Here is a 19589-nt window from a genome sequence, read left to right as displayed (position 1 = left end):
CAAAATCTAGACATTCATGCTCATCATTTTTTTTATAAGAAAATAACATAGCCAGGAACCCTAAATATTTTCCTATGAATTAGTAACAGTGGCCTACTAATTTCTTAATCCTATAAAATTTTCTCTAAAATATTTTTACACTGATTTCAAAGTACTACATTCATAGTTTACTAGGGACAACTAACAGAAATTAACAGTCCACATAGTAGGCATGAAAGATTCAAGGTGTTACCATGTAAACTGAATTTTAGTAGAACAGGCTGATGGGGATCCCTAGTCACTTCCCTGCCTTCATAGTATAACAGGAAACTACCAGAAGGCAGGCAGATCCAACCTATCCAGTATAACCCAACAACTCGCTAAGACAAGAGGCCAGTGTTAGCATGTCTGGTGCACAGGACCCACAAATGCCTTATAAAAACCAAGAGAATTTCAGGGAATATATTCCACACCAGACCTTAGGCATGAAACAAATGGAATAACTCTCCTAGCAACTATCATAATGCTTTACATGGAACAGCTACTGGGTGTGTGTGTGAATGCTTGAGGTATTCCTTCTAAGACAGTTAGGAAAACTGATAGAAATTTGTGTCTTATAAAAAAATACTAACAGTCAAGAACAAGCAATTTTCTGTGATGTACCACATTTTATTAATATGAATAAATAAGGCTCTTTACTATCCAATTTTGGGAATCCAGACTGACAGTTGGTCCTTCCATTACAGATTTTGACCCTATGTGTGTTAAATGACAGGAGCTTGAGTTAGCGTGAGCCATATTCCAAAAACAATACTTAGAACACAGTGGATTTTCAACAGATGTTCCTTAAATGAACTAATGAGTTTAACAATACATTCCCACAGTCTATTTGCTCTACGAGGAGAAACATGCCAGCTCTTACTCTAGAATTCAGGAAATACTACAAAAAGGATAGGCAGATACTTTGGAAAATTATGTCGGCTATCTAAACTCCTGCCACCTGCATAAAACTTTCCTGGCTAAATTCATCAATAATAACCTCTCCCCTTCCTGTCCATCCAGAGCATGCAATTATTGGAAAGCAATCAAAATACAGTTTCATATATAAATGGTAACTTTCCAACAAATTATTGGGGTCAAGAATACTGTTATAGGTTTCTTTTTATGTCTACAACATAATATTGGAAAAACACTTTCAGAAAAAAAAATAAATCTATACATTAAAGTGTATTTATGACAGGTCCTGAGAGTATGAGCACTCAGGAGGATATCAGTTGAACGGCACCCTAGACGAGAGGAAGCATGCTGATGGCTTCAATATTTGCCAAGAACATAAATTCTGAAACATCCTTGGACCGTCTAAAATACCTATTTCCTAAATTAATAATTCTCAATGTCCTGACTTAATCTTAAATTCACCCTACTGCTTCTGATTAGAAAACCTGTTTAATAACTGAACAAGGAATAGGAGAGAATAAAGAAAACTTCTCTCTGTTCATTGTTGATGTAACTCAACTATCATATACTAAGCATTACACAATTAAATGTTTCAAATCAATCAGCTTGAGCTTTATGCATTTTAAAACTCAGTGAGAACTGAGAAAGCACCTGTCTCATAGCCAATCAACATTTATATCATAATCAGAAAATACTGTATTAAACTCTTCTCACAGAAGTCTTTCCTCAAACAGTCTATATACCCAAGCACAAGTGCAGATCAATCACAGCATGCTTTATTTATTAGAGTAAGCAAATCACTTATGACCTCCAGATATGCTATAGCAGAGAACTGGGTCAGCCACTTTGTTAAATCTCAAAGAAAACACGAAAATGTGTAAAAATCTATGAATGCCTGATTGAGCCAATGCAATTATATTTTATAAGTTCAGGTGATATCCAATAATAATCTCACTTCTCTATTTGGAAGCAAGATGCAGGCTCTATCAGGTCCTTTCTTAGCATCTGTCTAGATTAACTTTTCATAAATAGTAGGAAACAGACAGTAAAACATCAATACAATTTCACCAGAGTAGGTGGATTGGTCATATTCTTCTGGATTTGGCACACTGAGAAAAAATAGACTAGCATTAGTATACATAGCCAAATGACACCTGGCACTGCACTGTAAGTATACAGTGATTTAAGAGCCATCATATCACAAGCAGTTCATCCCTGAAACTGACACTGATGAGAGAATTTTAATTCTTTGAATTTTTTTAAAAGAAAATCAAAGGTAGATATAGACTGCAGTAAACAACAGCTTTGAGAAATGATGTAAGCCATACACAAAGCAAGAAGAACAATCAGCTTATAGTATTCCTGAGTAATAAATGCCAGGCACCTACTTGGATGAAGTGGCATTAAAGTGACACTAACTTTCCCATGAAATATCAGGTGACTTTGATAGTAATTAATACCCCCAATGATAGGCCATCCACTTTGTCTGCTTCATGGCAGAAACACAAATTTTTCTTGTTATTTTCTGGGAGCCACAACTTCAAATAAGACTTTTCCACTCCATTTGTGGCTTCAAGTTCCATGGATGCCTAGTTGCAAAGCTAATAAACCAACAGAAAAGAAAAAAAAAATCATGGGTTTGGTGAACACTGGCAGGTCACTATAAATACATAATATTTCTCAGAGGCACCCATCTCTCATCTAACACTCCACAGGCCCTGGGAATCCAAGGTCTCAGATAAAAAAACATATGTAATTTAGTTATCTTTGAGGTAATTAAAGCTGGCTCTCCATAATGTCCTTTTTGTTGTCAGACATTTTAATTGTCAAAAAGCAAAACTTGCCAGGCACAGTGGTACAGATGCCTGCAATCGCAGAGGCTCAGGAGGCTGAGGCAGAAGAATTGCAAATTCAACCTCAGCAACTTGGAGAGACCCTGTCTCAAAAAATAAAAAGAACTGGGGATGTGGCTTGGTGGTTAAGCACCCCTAGATTCAATCGCTGGCACATTCAAAATAAAACAAAACTCATCTTCATCTTGAAAACAAGTCCCTGAAAATGAGGATTTAAATTCCATTCTTGCTTCCTATTGATGCATCCCAGAGTCTCACTCATGCAAGTGAACTAAGTTCAGGTAAGCAAGACATATATCAAGTTGAAAGAGCCTGTTAGTCATTACTTGAGAGATTATTATAACTTTGTTTTCTAATTAAGTATTATAGCTCCATATGAAACACACAACCCACAAATGAAAAGGGTAAAAGAATTAGACTTTTATCAAGCCAACTACACTATGCAGAGTTCAGAACAACCTGGTCTCTACTTGGGACTTGTCTATTACCATGACATGTGCCATATTTTGTCCCAGCACTCAGACTGCACAGGACACATGTAAGTAATCTGTAATTTGCACTTCACTGGTTTATTATCAAGAGATTTCTTTATGCTTTCTCAGTTCCTGTGTATCCTCTAACTATACTACCCAGACCCTCTGCAGGGGTTATAACTTATAATCCAGTCTCCTTTTGAACGCTCAACTCCTGTTCTTACTGCCTCCCTCAAAAGCTGGGGTCTGACATTTCATAGGTTCTCAGGCACCAAGATATCCTTAATTGGGTCTGTCAACATTGTTCCCAACATTGCCAATGCAAGTGTGGGATGAGAATCAGAACCTGTGACCCAATCTTCCACCTCTCACTCTCTTCTGGTCGTGGATATTCAGTCTGGTTTCTCTCATCCTACTGGAGAAAAAAAGAAGAAAGAAATCTCCTGCAAATCAGAGACTTGGTCTATAAGAGAGCACAACACTACTGCTCCAGACCATTCAAATTATCCATGAAAACTAAGAATTATCATCTAGGGTACAGGTAACAATGAATGCACAGAAATAATTCTAGGCTATATATCAAATAGTTTTTCCTTTTCCTGAGTGGACATAGGGCTTTGTAGTATAAATATATGTTTACCTTCAAACTGCCAAACTACAAGTTGGTTTGAGTATGTGTGTGTGTGTGTGTGTATGTGTATGAATGTATATACACACACATACACACACACACACATATGTATGTGTGTATAAATATCAGAGTTTAGGCATATATATTATATATTAATTGGGCTTATATATGTTACACATAAGGACTGAAAGTACTGTTTAGCAACAAAGTACTTGCCTTGCATGCACAAGGTCCTGGGTTTCATCCACACAAAGGTGGAGTCTGTTTTATATGCATTTACACAAAAGCACACATTTTGGCAAATCAATAAATATAAAAATAAAAGAATCTCCTTTCAATGTCACACCAAACTCAACTGGCATTTCCCTAGATTTTATCACACCCTTAATACTTCAGAAGAATTTCATTTGAATTCTTGAGAAAACCTTTGACTGAGATCTCATCAACATAACAAGTCTCACTGTGCATGCCATTGGTACAAGTTGCTTCATTTGCTTTCTTTGAAAGCACACACTTATGTGCTAATGAAAATCATGCAATTTTGAAGTTACCTTGCTTTTTTGCTTGTTTTGGTTTTTTGGTACCAGGGATTGAACCCAGAGGCACTCAATCACTGAGCCACATCCCCAGCCTTTTTTTAGTTTTTGAGACAGGATCTAAGTTGTTTTGGGTCTCATTAAGCAGCTATAGCTGGCCTTTGACTTGTGATCCTCCTGCCTCAGCTTCCTGAGCCGCTGGGATTAGCTTTGCTTTGTTTTTGTTTTTGTTTTTTGTTTGTTTTGTTTTGTTTTGTTTTGTTTTAGGGGTGTTTCCAGAAGCCAAATCAACACCCAGTTCAGGAACCATTCCCTCAAGTGGGAGAACACTCACATTTTGGAGTACTTACAGTGGTGTTTGTTACATCTATTTTCTAAGTTAATGTCCACACAATGACATGCAATATTGAAGCAGAAACTGTCTTCATTTCACAGAGAGAAGGAGCATCGACTAATTTGACAGCTTGCCCCTTGACCCCAAAGCAAGTTCAGGAAGAAGCGCGCATTTAATTTTGATTGTTGAATTCCAAAGCCTATTCTCTTCCAGCAAACCATATTACCAAAAAGAAAAAAGAGTAGCGCCAGCCTACTGCCCTTCCACAGTTCAGGAGGAAAAGAACAGGCTTATCGGCTTTAAAGGCAAACAGTCATAGAGCTGTTTGTGCTCCAAGAGTAATCAGGCGCCAAGTCTCCTGCCTTTATGGGAACAATCAGTAATTCGTTGCTGACAGAAAACCACTTACACCTCGCAATCCCCCCAGACTCACAGTCATCGGAACTGACCTCCCAGCACCATTCACATTCCACAGCCTGAAGCACCCCATTCATACTCCTCTGAACCCAGTCCTCTTGCCACCCCCCAGTGAAGCTTCAACATCCGCTTCCTTGCCCAGCTTCTCTTTTCTACAACCTCTGAAACTCCAATGACCTCCTGGCTGTAATTCGCACACCCACAAGGACACTAAAAGTTCAAGTATCTAACCCCTTTGGTTTTGCTTTTTTGGCAATCCTTTCATTCAACTCTAGTTTACTCCTAATCTCATTTCCCACAGCGGCTATCTTAAAAGAATGTTCTTCTTTCTCAAGAACCTAACCCCAAATTCCCCTCATCTTACCAGATGTACTGGTCTCCTGCTTCTCTGAGAGAAGTTCAAGACCCTCAGATCCACAGTCTCTATTCTTTCTCTTCACTTTGCCTCCCTCACACAAAAGCCACCCTCTTACTCTCTAAAGCCAGGGACTCTTCATTAAGCTTCTAGTCTTTGCCTCTCTCCCTTCCCCTCCCCTCCCTGTTATTTCTATCATTGTTCCTTCCTCCTCACAAAGTTATTTCTTTGTCCTCTCCACCTCAAACTAATACCCAGGGACCTAGCATCCTAATAGGTAAGAGGAGAAGGATGAAGGCGTGCGGGAGGAGGTTTAACTGATTTAGGTCCTAGCACTGTGCAAAGCTCTCTGATGCTCCCAGCATCCCAAGAGAAAAATCACATATAAAATGCCCAATCCGGTCACCATTCTATTCATTTTATAGAGAGGGAAACTGAAGCATACCGGTTTGATAAACTGCATGGTCACAGAACTAATGACTTGGAGAGTTAAACTTTGAACCCAAGTAAGTCACCTGAAATGGACATACTTTGCCACTCCTTGAGACAGAGCCCCACAGTCACTGTCGTAAACTAATAAATCAATTACCTCCTGGGAATTTCTCCTAGGAAGTCTGTCTGGATCTCAAACTTAACAGGCCTCCCAGGTCGGTTCCCAGGTTCATATCCTGACCACATAAAAACAAATAATATACTCACAATCCCATTCTCCTAGTAAGCTAAGTGATGAATTATCTTCAGTTCTTCCTTCCATACATCCAACCACCAAATGCTAATTTCTCTTCTCCTCCCTTCTTACATACCCAGTCACTTTACCTCTATTGTATTCCTTGGTTTCCCAGTTTCTGTGGCTCTAACTCACTGTACGTATTAATGCCATACATTAATAAAGATACATACAGAATAAAATTCCTAGAGGGCATCTTCCAGTATGTCATTTTCCAATCCAAAATCTCTGATGGGTAAATAACATTCAAACTCCATCCTGCAAGTGCTTCAGGGCCTCCATAATGTAATCATAAGGTACCTTTGCAAGTGACTTAATCCAAGATGCTACTACTTCTAATCTTGAACTTCACACTTTGAAACTACTCAACAATCCTATAGCTTCCTATTTCCATGTCTTTCCATGTATATCCTAGCTGCATATTACGGTAACCACTAGGTCCCAGTTCCTCTGTTTGGACATGTTCTGGTGTCCCCAGCCAGAAATCCCTTCTCTGGTTTGGAATTCTCACAACATTTTTGTCCTGACTATACCTAAAGTACTCAGCATGTGTTCCTTAGTATACAGTGATTATAACATGAAACTATTTTTGAACCCTTTTACTGAGTCAACAATAAAGATAATATTTTATTCAGTTTCACATGTTTTACAAGGTTTCTTTATACTCAGAAGACTTGTCATTGGTAGAGGATTCTAGAGAATCTAAAGTCCACATCAGTATAAACCACAGTTTGAAAAATCTGAGTTGTTTTGTTTTCACTCCTGGGAAATTTCTACAATATTTACACTGGCCCATGAAAATAATCTCAAACCTTTAAAACAAAGCCTTTTCTCAAGCTCTGGCTGATAAGAAATGACTGGGTTCTCCTACAAACATATGTGGTATCTACAGATTTTGTGGTTCCACTGGCACAGCACTGGGCATCTGGTGATTCAAAAAGCATGTATCTGGAAGAGACTAAAACTCTAGCCCCACCCCCACTCCTATCCAACTGTGCCTCTGCATAAACCACAAGTCTATCATTTAAAGTGATGGTTTGTAACGGGCTGCATGAGACACCAACAATTCTCCATCAAATGAATGGCTACTGAGGCACCAAGAGGGGAGTCCACCTCCGTTCAGTTCTGAGATGAAGCTCAGGAGTCAAACTCTTAAGACTCTACACAATTGATTGTGATGGTAGGTGGTCTGGCAATTTCTAACTTTGGGGAAAAAAATAAAATATAAGCTTTGTATAATAATTAAAGGTTCAAATTACATTTAAGAAGGAAACAATACATATTGCTATAAGATTTGTAAGGATCATCTCTACTTCCTTGCTTGAAGCTCATCAGTATCATAATGGCAAAAATAGCACTTTCAGCTCCCAGACATCTTATTTGAATGAAGCAAGACTCAAAAGCTCTTTTCTCCATAGAACCTTGAATCATCACTCACCAAGTGTCCTAAATTTTATCTTTAAAACAGAAATTACTCTAGATTAGCCCTTTTTCTTAGTCACAAATTCCTAGATAAACATCTAAGGCAAACTTGTTTCCTTTAATTTTTTTTTAGGCCTATTAGTCAACTCTGTTCTTCTTTTCCAACCTCCTCCACCATATTCTGTCTCTGTCTCCAAATCTCTTCTCCATTGCATATATATTTCTCCTTGATTTTTGCCAGTGAGTTCCATTAATTTCTGGGAGTCCTGCCTCCCAACTCCTTTCAGATGCAATCTCCATGCCTATGATCTTTCTGGTCCAAACATTTTATGTCAAAAAAAAGTGAAAGTATATTTTTAAAAATATTGTTTTGGTTGTCAATGGACATTTATTTTTTAAAATTTATTTATTTATCTGCAATGCTGAGAATCAAACCCAGTGCTTCACACATGCTAGGCAAGCCCTCTACCACTAAGATATAACCTCAGCCCCAGAACTATACTTTTTGTCTTTTCATTCACATTTAGAAAAGTGCTTCCTTGATACATAAAGAATTTGGTGATCAAGGTAACCCCTGGTTCACTCTGAACTGGCAAAAGCTGTAATCCATTTTATATGGATGCCAGGATAAAGTTCCCAAAGGGCAACTTCAATCAAATGCCCCAAGTGTCTCTCAAGAATCTACATATTAATTTCGAGACTATAGAACAAAGCCCTCTATAATGTTCTCTGGTTCTTATTCTCCAGCTTAGAGGATATTACATCGAAGTTTTCTTCAGTATTGCAATGATCAAAACAATGAAAATGAACATGCAGTAAGACTGAACCAGAGAAAAGAGAAGATGATCCAGAATAGGAGGGCACACAGAGAAGCGGAGAAATACTCCAACATTCTAAATGCTTCTGAAGAAATCTAGTGCTTGTACAGTACAGCCTATATGACTCGAAAACATTTACTGCTTTTGCACCAAATGGTTTTATTCCTGGAATTGGATCAATATCTATGGAGTCATGTAAATTTGCTAACACAGGGAATGGCAGATAAAGCAAGGTTCATTTTATGGATAGTTTGCCATAACACTACTCTCTTGAAATAACAAATATCTACATATTAAATTTTTAGAACAAAATTTAAATAATCTTCATTCTTCTTGTATCTCCATAACATAAGTGAATATATAATGAACTTACATATTTTGTCATATAACTCCTCTGACAAGAATGCAAACCCCATGGGGGCAGGGCTTTTATGTTTTGTTTTTTGATCTGTTTTGCGCACTGATGTGTCTTCAGAATCCAACACAGTACTTCACAAAACATAAGTGATTGGTAAGTGAATAAACAAGTAAATCAAGAGTCAAATTCATGACTTAGGAGCCAGGTGGTCAGGGTTTTAGTACTGGTATAACTTCAAAAAATCATTTCACTTCTAAGTCTCATGGAAAATGAGAGTATTAGCTTTCATGTTTGTCAAGTTCTCTTCCTACTCTAATAAGCTAAATTTAGGGTTCTAGGAAATCACAGCCTCAGGGCTAAGTCAGAAGCATCATTTGTAATCATTAAGAGAAACAATACCTCATGAAATTCCCTCCTTGTCCATACCATACTACCAAAAGCACTGTACAGATTCAATGCAATCCCAATCAAAATCCCACTGACATTCCTCATAAAAATAGAAAAAGCAATCATGAAACTCATCTGGAAAAACAAGAGACCCAGAATAGCCAAAGTAATCCTTAGCAAGAAGAGTGAAGCTTTGGACATTACTAGTCCAGGCCTTAAACTATATTACAGAGCAATAGTAACAAAAACAGCATGATATTGGCACCAAAATAGACCTGTAGACCAATGGTACAGAATAGAGGACACAGAGATAAACCCACATAATTACAGTTATCACATATGAGACCAAGCCACCAAAAACATATATTGGAGAAAAGATAGCCTCTTCAACAAACGGTGCTGGGAAAACTGGAAAATCTACATGTAACTAAATGAAACTAAACCTTTATCTGACACTATGCACAAAACTCAACTCAAAGTGGATCAAGAACCTAGGAATTAAACCAGAGACTTTGCACCTAATAGAAGAAAAAGTAGGCCCAAATCTCCATCATGTTGGATTGGGCCCCAACTTCCTTAATAAGACTCCTATAGCATAAGAATTAAAGCCAAGAATCAATAAATGGGTTGGATTCAAACTAACAAGCTTCTTCTCAGCAAAAGAAACAATCAGTGAGGTGAAGAGAGAACCTACAGAATGGAGCACATCTTTACCACAAGCACATCAGATAAAGCACTGATCTCTAGGATATATAAAGCACTCAAAAACCTTAGCACCAAAAATAAGTAACCCAATCAATAAATGGGCCAAGGAATTGAACAGACACTTCTCAGAAGAGGACATACAATCAATCAACAAACATGTGAAAAAATGTTCAACATCTCTAGCAATTAGAGAAACGCAAATCAAAACTACTCTAACATTTCATCTCACTCCAATCAGAATGGCAGCTATCAAGAAAACAAACAACAATAAGTGTTGATGAGGATGTGGGGAAAAAGGCACACTCATACCTTGCTGGTGGGGCTGCAAATTGGTGCAGCCAATCTGGAAACTAGTATGGAGATTCCTTGGAAAACTGGGAATGGAACCACCATTTGACCCAGTTATCTCAGTCCTCAGTTTATACCCAAAGGACTTAAAAACAGCAGAGTACAGGGACACAGCCACATCAATGTTTACAGAAGCACAATTCACAATAGCTAAACTGGAACCAATCTAGATGCCCTTTCAGTAGATGACTGAATAGGGAAACTGTGGTACACATACACAATGGCACATTACTTAGCATTAAAAGAGAATAAAATCATGACATTTGCAGGTAAATGGATGGAGTTAGAGAATATAATGCTAAGAAAGTAAGCCAATCCCCAAAACCAAAGGCCAAAAGTTTTCTTTGATATGAGGATGCTGACTCATACTGATGATGGGTGGAGGGGGTACTATGGGAGGAATGGAGGAACTTTAGATAGGACAAAGGGGAGGGACAGGAAGGGAAGGGGCATGGGGGTAGGAAAGAGGGTGGAATGAGTTAGACATCATTACATGTATGAAGAAACAAATGGTGTGAAAATAATTTGTGTATAACCAGTGCCTTGAAAAATCGTGCTCTACATGTGTACTATGAATTGAACTGCATTCTGCCATCATATATCACAAACTAAAATATAATTTAATTTCAAAAAGAAAAAAATCAAAAATTATGAATTATTATTTATATAATTAAATTATAGTTTAATTATTTGTATGATTTTGATTTACTAAGACCAATCTAGTCATACATACACTAAATGAAAGATTCTACCTATGGTTCTCTGGTTTGTGTGCAACTGCATAAAACGAACACAAATATCCACAGCTTACATTTAAAGTCAGGCTGCCTAGACCCAATTTTCTTTTGGTGATGCACACAGAGAAATGGCCAAATAAACATTTTAAGGAAGCTTAGGCTAAAAAGACTTCTTATATTTTTAAGATTAACCTTTTGAAAATGCAAATATGATCATCCACTTCTCTAATCAATGTTCTGCAATGACTTTTCAATGCCTTTAGGTTAAAATAGCCTTTTTCTACCTGCCATCCCCTTAACATGCCATTTTCCCCTTGGCTGTCCCCCTCCAGCTCAAGGGCTGCACTCATCCCTTCCCTAGATCTGGAATGACTTCTTTCCTTCCCCTTCACCTACCACCTCTCTATGGCTGCTTTAAACATCACTTTCTCAGAGGACTTCCCTCAACTTCTCACTCACCCAACCTGGATGTGTCTTGAATGTGCTCACAATACAATATAATTTGCTTCTGTAGCATTCAACACAACTGTGAATCGGTTGTTTAAGGTTGGTCTCCCCAAGGAAAATACACATTACCCAAGTTACAGATAGTGTCTTAGTACTGGCTGGCATTGGAGTACTTATTTGAAGAATGAATTTTCAGACAAAACAGGCAAGCACAGGTAGGTACAAAAGAGTGGCAAGAGAAAGCTACAAAGCAGGTTTCTGACTCTAATCCCTATGTCTTTTGTTTTAGCATATTGGTCTTCTAAAAGAGCAAAAAACTATACTCTGATTACTTTTCAGTAAATCTCAGCCACCATACTGCACCAGGCTTTATATAGTCACGTCTGGATGGGTCAGCCACTCAACTTTTTCCCACATCTATACATATCCAAGAAAGCAGTAGGAATATGGATCTGGGGTAACCCATCAATTTGAGTAGGTGAGTTCATAAAATATCAGAATTTGAAAATAATGAGGGTCGACTGTATGTGACTATATCCAATTTATAGTGGGCCACCATGTTTATTTCACTCTGTAACCTTCTGTGTTGAGATTGTTTTTTGAGCTATTGTAAAATCACTAACCATAGATGAAAGTTCTTGAACTCCTTTTCTACTCATTCTAAAATAATAAGCCTTTTGTTAAAGTTATTTTATCCTAAAAGAAGGATGCTGTTACCATCTTATCCATGAAGGAAAAAGCTTTGCTACCTTTTACCCTCAAGTCCCAGGAAGAAACATAACAGGAAAACAGGGGCCTGGAACATAACAGGGAGTCAGAAAGCACTGAACAGATGAAAAAGCAGCAAAAAATATTTAATTCCAGTTTGAAATTGATTTTAATATTTACAAATACTAGAAAGCTCACAAATGTTTCAAATGTATGTGTGAAAATTATGTATGTGTACATGTGTGTTTGGGTGTGTGCATAAATGTATAAATTATTTCTCAAACTTCAGTCCATTATAATACTAAAAGGAATCATGCTAGGCATATCTAAATGAGTACATATTTCACTTTACTCTTTAATATGACTCTAAAATTCTATTTATGTACCTTGAAGTGATCTCCTCCTAGGAAGTTAAGGAGGTTTTGCAAGGAGGCTAGTCACTCAACAAATATTAAGCTTTGGCTACAAATAAAGCTGTAAAGCAGTATGCAAGATTAGAAATGTGAGTAAAATTTACTTTTTGACTCAAACAGCACATAGTTTGCTGGAGGAGATAGCCTGAGCACTCTGTGGTAACAGCCTGAGCTACTTTAAAAAAAAAAAAAAAATCATAAAAGAAGTTTCAGGCAACAAATGTATACCAATAAGTGAAAAGACAATTTTTTTTCAGGCTTCTAAAATGACAAGTTTTCATATTATTGTTTTTCATCAAAGCCTGAAAATTTCAAAACCAATTCATTTAACATTTAATTAAATCGTCTCTTTAGAATACTAGATGATATGATAAAAACATCCTTCTCAAGTATCATAGGAAGAAAGGAATGCCACCTAAAATGTGCAACCTTTCCAGCTGTTTCAGTTCATATGTGTGGGTGGATTCTGTGTGGGTGCAAAAATAAGGGTGGTTAAAAAATAAAGTGGATAACAATAATTCTATTGTCCAACAGAGACCTATTAAAAGTAAAGTATGCTTCCTCTGTCAAGTTCAAAAGAAAATGTTATTTATGTAAACAACTTAGGCATTTGGAAATGCTTCACTTTACTAGAGGGCTTCCTGATTTATATAGCCACATTTAACTGGGGAATAAGAGGAGGGTTTGCATGGACTGATGAATTTTCTTTCAATTCCACATGAGTAGGTACTTTGTTTCCTTGAATTAACAAAACAGCACAAATCTCTTCAATTGTTGTTGATAATGGTATTGTTTTTGGTTTACAAATCCATTTCCAAAAATATGCCTGAAAAGAGTTTCAAGGCCACATAAACCTCTCGTTTCTGTCATGATTATCACTTCATAAGTATTAAGAGTAATCTGAATGGATATTTATAGCTTGTAACCAAATTCTGAAGAAAGTCTTAACAGAAGCATTTTTCAATAAGTTAGCAGTTTAATTTTATTAGCTTCAGTTGAAGAAGAAACTGGGTTTTTATTTAAATAGAAACTAGTTCTTTTTAACTAAAATTATTAACAATCTTTTAAATGCATATTCTGGATGTATAATATACCAGTTATTTTTTAATCTAAAACACAAGTTATTATTTCTTAAAATATTTCTACACTACATCAGAATTCCTTCAAAAGACTCAAACTATTGGTTGCACCTCCCACCCTGGATTACAGTCTATTTATCATTTGGAAAACAGAATCATATATTTTTCCAGACACCTAACAGATGCATTCTCAAAGTGAGTACATTTATTTGGCTAAATGTTTGTGCATTTGTGCATTTTCCCCACACATATGTTCATATATTTCCATACAAAATTTATCTTTTAAAATGCAGCATGCTCTTGACTCTTAATGACTACTGAACGAATGAATGACTATTAAGTTGTTGCTATGTCTGCATATTTGCATTCAAAACAGAGTAAACACAAGAAGAGGAATATAGGAGTTAGGTCAGAAATAGCTGGGTGATTATCACAAAATGTATTTTGATACAAATTGCCTAATCGATTGCCTCATTTCTCAGCTGAGTTTAGAACTGTAACCTCAGTTGACAAGTGGTAGTATGTTGCCTATCACTACCACAAGAATGTTCTGTTTAGGTGTGTCTGAAGGAATGAGGTCCCCACCTAAAATATTTACTAGCAAATTGACTCTCCTTCTTGGTAAATGTTTAATCTCTTGAGTGCAAAGCTCATACTGTCCAAGACTTTCCTAAGAGTTGCCCTAACTATCACACAACATCACTGACCAAGCTGTTTATGCACAAAGGCAAATGGACTTTCCAATGGTTTCCAAGATTACACAGAATGAATAAACTTTGCCTCATATTAATGACTAACATTTTAATTGGCAGGAGTTCAGCTTGACTAACAATATATGATTTAAAAAAAAAATCTAGACTTGGTCTTATAGTGATTTCAAACTGTAGGCTATAAATACAAGAACAACCCAGAGTAAGTTGCATGTTCTGCCTCTGGTATAGGTATAAATTCCAAAGAAATATACTAAGATGTGAAGCTTTCACAGTAATATCTTTGAACTTCAAGATGTTTGAACTGAACCCCTGTAAACAGTGTTTTCAATAGAATAGAATTTCATTTTCTGTATAGGTAGCCTTTTGTTTCCTACTAGTAAGATTTAAGGCTATGCACATGATTCGTGTTGGAACATTATCAATTCCCATGCATGCATCTGTATCAGCACTGATGAAATAGGTACTGAGTTTTCACACTGGCATGCATGTTACTGTGAAACTACAGTTTAATAATGGGACATTTTATATCTAATATATCCCTATAAATATATTATTTGAGTAGGATTGAAGCTTATACCAGTTTTTCATCACCCCTCTCCCCTCTACCACCAATTTCCAAACCCCAAGTATCTAGACCTAGCTTAAGGTCTTTTCTCAGTTCAAAAATCCAAAGCAGTATAAAAATGGGGAGTGAGAGCAGCTGTGGGAAGTTGGATGGACTCAGCAGGCTGCTTCCCCCTCATCCTGAGCTGCAGTGGGAAGATGAAAAGGAGCCAGTGAACCCTCACCTGTAGCTAATTTATGCTTAAAGAAGAGAAAAGCAATGGCCTCTTGGTGCTCTCAGATGGAAAAGAGAGTGCTAAAAACAGAGACAGGATGCCTCCCTGCTTGGCTCTTCAGCCCTGGAAACAAGAGACCTGCTCTGAGGGCCACAGGAATTCCCCACTGGGTTCTGGACAACTAGTCCCATTTTGCTTCCTTCCTAGCCAGCAATGTATCACTGGCATAAAAAAATAAAAAGCAAAAGCAAAAAAAAAAAAAAAAAACCAGCAAGCACAAGGCCAAAAGAATATGGTCTAAAAGGCAAGGAAGATTGACAGTTCAGAAACAGGTCTACAAATCTAACAGACTCCAGAACAGCTTCCACTTCCACCAATGAGAGAATTATGCTAATAGAATAATACCGCCTACTTTTTGTTATTTCACTCAAAATCTATATTTCATCCCCTTCTACTGCAAGTATACTGAAAGCAATCATCTTATCTTAATAGGCATCTTACTAGCCCTCTAGTTCTTCCACTGCCCTTTCTATTCCCACCACCACCATATCCATCAGCAGACTGACTTCACAAGTCATTTTGCACTCACATGGCTTACTTAGATGAGCTTTTTTGTAAGTCATCAAGTTTTGTACTTATGTCATCTGTAAGTCTCAAGACTACTCTGGCTAAGAGTTTTAGATATTACTCAATGCTAACAGGCACAGCTGTCTTACTTCATTCCTCTTTCATTAAATCAGAGGAATAAAGAAACAGCTGAAACTGGGACTTCGACAAGCTATAGTAAAGTTAGCTGAAACTCTATACCTTCTCATGCAAAACTGAAGCTGATTACTATGGTACACTGGAGTAATCCTTGCACTTCATCCACACCAGCCTTACATATTAGTGAAACATTTCTCCCAGCTCATGGTTCTTGAACAACAGGCTAGGATAACTTCATAATTCCCCCATGTTGGGAATGATTATTCGGAGTCTTCTATTATTTTATTATTATAGAATTTTTAAAAAAAAACTGTATACAATGTATTTAGAGGCTCCGTTTAAGAATAAGAATGCTGGATGGTTAGGTTATAGGAACATATCTGTATTTTCACATTAGTTGTTCCAAGAATAATTTTTGTTTATAAATCACTTTGTTTGTAGCCAAGGGTGGAGGTCAGCCTATGTTAATGTGCCAGGCATGCATAAGGCCCCAGTTCCTCAGCACTGCAAAAATAAATAAATTAATTAATTAAATTGCTTAGCTCTGAGTTAGGTTTTCCTAACAAAGTTTTGGTATTTAAAATCAGATTCAAGTACACAGTACTTAAATAAGCCTCCTGATCTAAAATTAGTAAGGAACTTTACTCCTGTATATTATTCATCATCTGATCTCCAAACTATCATCTAGCTTCTTGAGGCCCTTAAACATTAGAAATTAATCTAATATTAATTGCCTATAGGAAGCTTTCTGATCCATCCAGACCTTTCAAAACTAACCTGAAACACTTGCACAACAACTGTTCATTTAGCCAAAGTGGAAAGAATCAAATAGACCACCACAAGATCATCGCAACCCAGGAAAATCACCTGACATCTGCCTAGAATACCAAAGAGAAGAGTGACTAAAAACCCATCCTCTGCAATGGCTACAGACATGTGTGATTTCAAGAGAGATTTTAGTAAGATGCTTGAAAGAAATTAAAAGAATATGCATAAAGATATATATTGTCCTCTTAACAATAACAGGTAGGAGATCAACCAGAAGCAATCTGGATGTACTCCAGAGATTATTTCATAAATTCTTATGTATGAACCTGATGAAATACAGTCAGGAAATACCACTAAAAATAATATCTGTGAAAACCCAAAAGTATTCGCTACAATCTTCTTTCCAAAGGAAAAAACACATAATTTTATGTCTTATTCTATTAAGACAAATATGCATATAATGTGGAAAAAATTAAAGTTTGTACTGAAAATTATATCATTTATTCAACAAAGTAACTTAAGTTCTATGATGAGTAACTTAGGTTAGGTTAACTGCTAAAGTTTAAACAGCTTAAAAAAGAAATAGATCTGGCCTCAAACATCGTGGACTTTAGTTTTGCAACTAAAAAAAAATTATTGTTATATGAATCTTGCATTTTTTTAAAATAATAATGTTAGTGTATTATTCTCTTATCAATATATCAAGGCTTTTATCCATCTATGTTGGGGACTAGATAATTATGTCACAAATATCAAAAATCGACAATCAAGGATTGGGTTTGTAGTTCAGTGGCAGAGCTAATGCTTAGCATATACCAGGCCCTGAGTTAGATCCCCAGCAGAGACAGAGATGGACATGCAAAATGTCACTGTTGCTCCAAATGTTGATGGTGCATGATCACTAACACTGGTCTTCCCCAAGCATCCTGTGGAGACAAAATCGTCATTCAGCTTAAGGATCATGTGGCAGGGCTCTCCCCTTTTCCTGGAGACTCCCTACCAGGTAAGTCTGGGCCACTTTTAATTCCAGACTGAGGTAGAAGTAGCTACCCATGATCCCAGAGACCAGCCACCTCTACAGACCTTCAGAATAACTCACAGTCACAGAGGAATGAGCAGATAAAGTCATCACTGGCAGAAAGACCACCAACTTGTACTTAATCATGTACATCTGATGTAAATTCCACATGTAGAAACTGCTTCTCCAAGGACTGTGCACTCTGCCAAGTGATTTTTTCCAGGAGAATTCTTGGGAATATAAGCAAGCTAATGCCTTGGTGAAACTCATGCAGCTCATCTTCTCCTGACAGCCCTTCTTTTGTAGGACTTTTGTACTTCTTTCTTTTCAGAGCAAATTTTGGACTTGCTACCAAGATTTTTAAAACTAATAAAACACATTGTTTGGAAACACAGACATAACTGGTAAAAGTACAGGAAAAAAAAAATAAAGGTCATAGGAAGGAGAGGAATCTGATTGTGGGGAGGTCTGTCTGGAGGGTGTGCTATTCAAGTATGATCCAGGCACCAGCAGCACTGACATCACCCAAAAGTCTATTAGCAATACAGAACTGTGGGGATACAGATGAAAAGTAGAGTGCTTCCCTAGCATGCCTGAGGCTCAGGTTTAATCCCCAGTACTGCAAAACAAACAAACAAACAAAAAAAGAAATACAGACACCTTCCACCCAGCGTTTATTGAATCGAATCTGCATTTAATAAGCTCTCCAGGTGTTTCATGTACACGTTAAAGTGTGAAAATAACTGTTCTAAGTACTTGTAATTTGTATTTTTATAACTTGGAAAGTGGGCACACTTGGTATTATTCTCTAAAATCTCCACATATATTTGGGACATTCTTTTAATTATGAACCACATCTCTAATCCAGCCTATAAGAGGACCTACATGCATAAACTGGTAAGTAGCAATCTTTAAAAGATGGGCAAAGAATGCTACATGAACCTCATCTTCAAACAACAAAAACTCACATATAGATAAAAGTTTCAAGATCACATAACTGAACCTCTGCTTTTATAGGAAATGAATCTGTGAGATTCAAAAGGAGTATGCCTTCTCTAGGGTAGGATTGCTAAATGACTGTGGCAAAATCAGACTAGGGCTCAAGTCTCCTAATCTGCAGTTATGTTCTGTGTCCTGCCAGAAACCAGTTTAATACATCATCACTAATTAAACATGATTTGTTTTCTTTACAAACAAATGCTCAAGTTAAAAAGGAAATCCGTATTAAGAAAAAAAAAAGTAAGATTACTCTTAAAACCTGTACCAAGCATATTTAATAGTAGATGCCCAATACATGTTTGGTTGAATTAATGACTTACTTTGAGGCAAAGACAAACATTGTTATCCAGATTTTCTCAAGAGGGTTGACCTAGGTTATAGGCTGATAAAGTAATTTCCTTGTGGGAAAAAACAGTCTTTAAATTGAAAAACAATTTATAATATTTTTCCACAACCCCCCTGCTCAAAATCACCCTTAGAGTTTTAAAGATGTTTATTATTTAGGTGTGTGGATTCGTTGGAGCTCAATGAAATAAATAAGACTTTTAAAATCATAACTTAGGATACTGAGGAATGGTAGTACTCACCAATACTAATTTCATCATCTGTTTCAGCATCACCAATACATTCAAACTGGAAGTCTTGTAGTGACTGGGAAAATTTCTGTACTGCCATAGACAGATCTGCAATTAAAATACATGAAAAAAGGTGATAAGGTGAGGAACTATGGAATACTGAAGAGTTTCCACATGTACTATCATGTAACTTTGATCCTAGTATCATATCAACCAAGGCTTTTAAAATACCAGTTTGGTGCCAGGTACAGTGGTGTATGCCTATAATCCCAGCAACTTGGGATACTGAGTCAGAAGGATCACAAGTTCATATCTAGCCTAAGCAACTTAGTGAGATTCTCAGCAACT

The 19589-nt window shown here is 36.9% G+C and overlaps 1 protein-coding gene across 4 annotated transcripts in view; it reads right to left on the bottom strand.

Annotated features, from left to right (window-relative positions):
- Arhgap42 (Rho GTPase activating protein 42) overlaps window positions 1-19589 on the bottom strand; it is a 256075-nt gene that overhangs the window by 168479 nt on the left and 68007 nt on the right. For all 4 annotated transcript variants that reach the window (XR_013437853.1, XM_078046909.1, XM_078046910.1 and 1 more), the window contains exon 2: window positions 19254-19349. Coding sequence is in view for 3 of the 4 variants with exons in the window: in XM_078046909.1 (XP_077903035.1) it covers window positions 19254-19349 (96 nt within the window). In the remaining variant the exon portion in view is untranslated. The remainder of the gene's footprint in view (window positions 1-19253; window positions 19350-19589) is intronic.

Source organism: Ictidomys tridecemlineatus, chromosome 4, assembly GCF_052094955.1.
Source record: "Ictidomys tridecemlineatus isolate mIctTri1 chromosome 4, mIctTri1.hap1, whole genome shotgun sequence".
In the NCBI taxonomy this organism is placed as follows: domain Eukaryota; kingdom Metazoa; phylum Chordata; class Mammalia; order Rodentia; family Sciuridae; genus Ictidomys; species Ictidomys tridecemlineatus.
The sequence above is the reverse complement of the archived record's forward strand: the minus strand, read 5'-3'. Positions and strand labels throughout refer to the sequence as shown.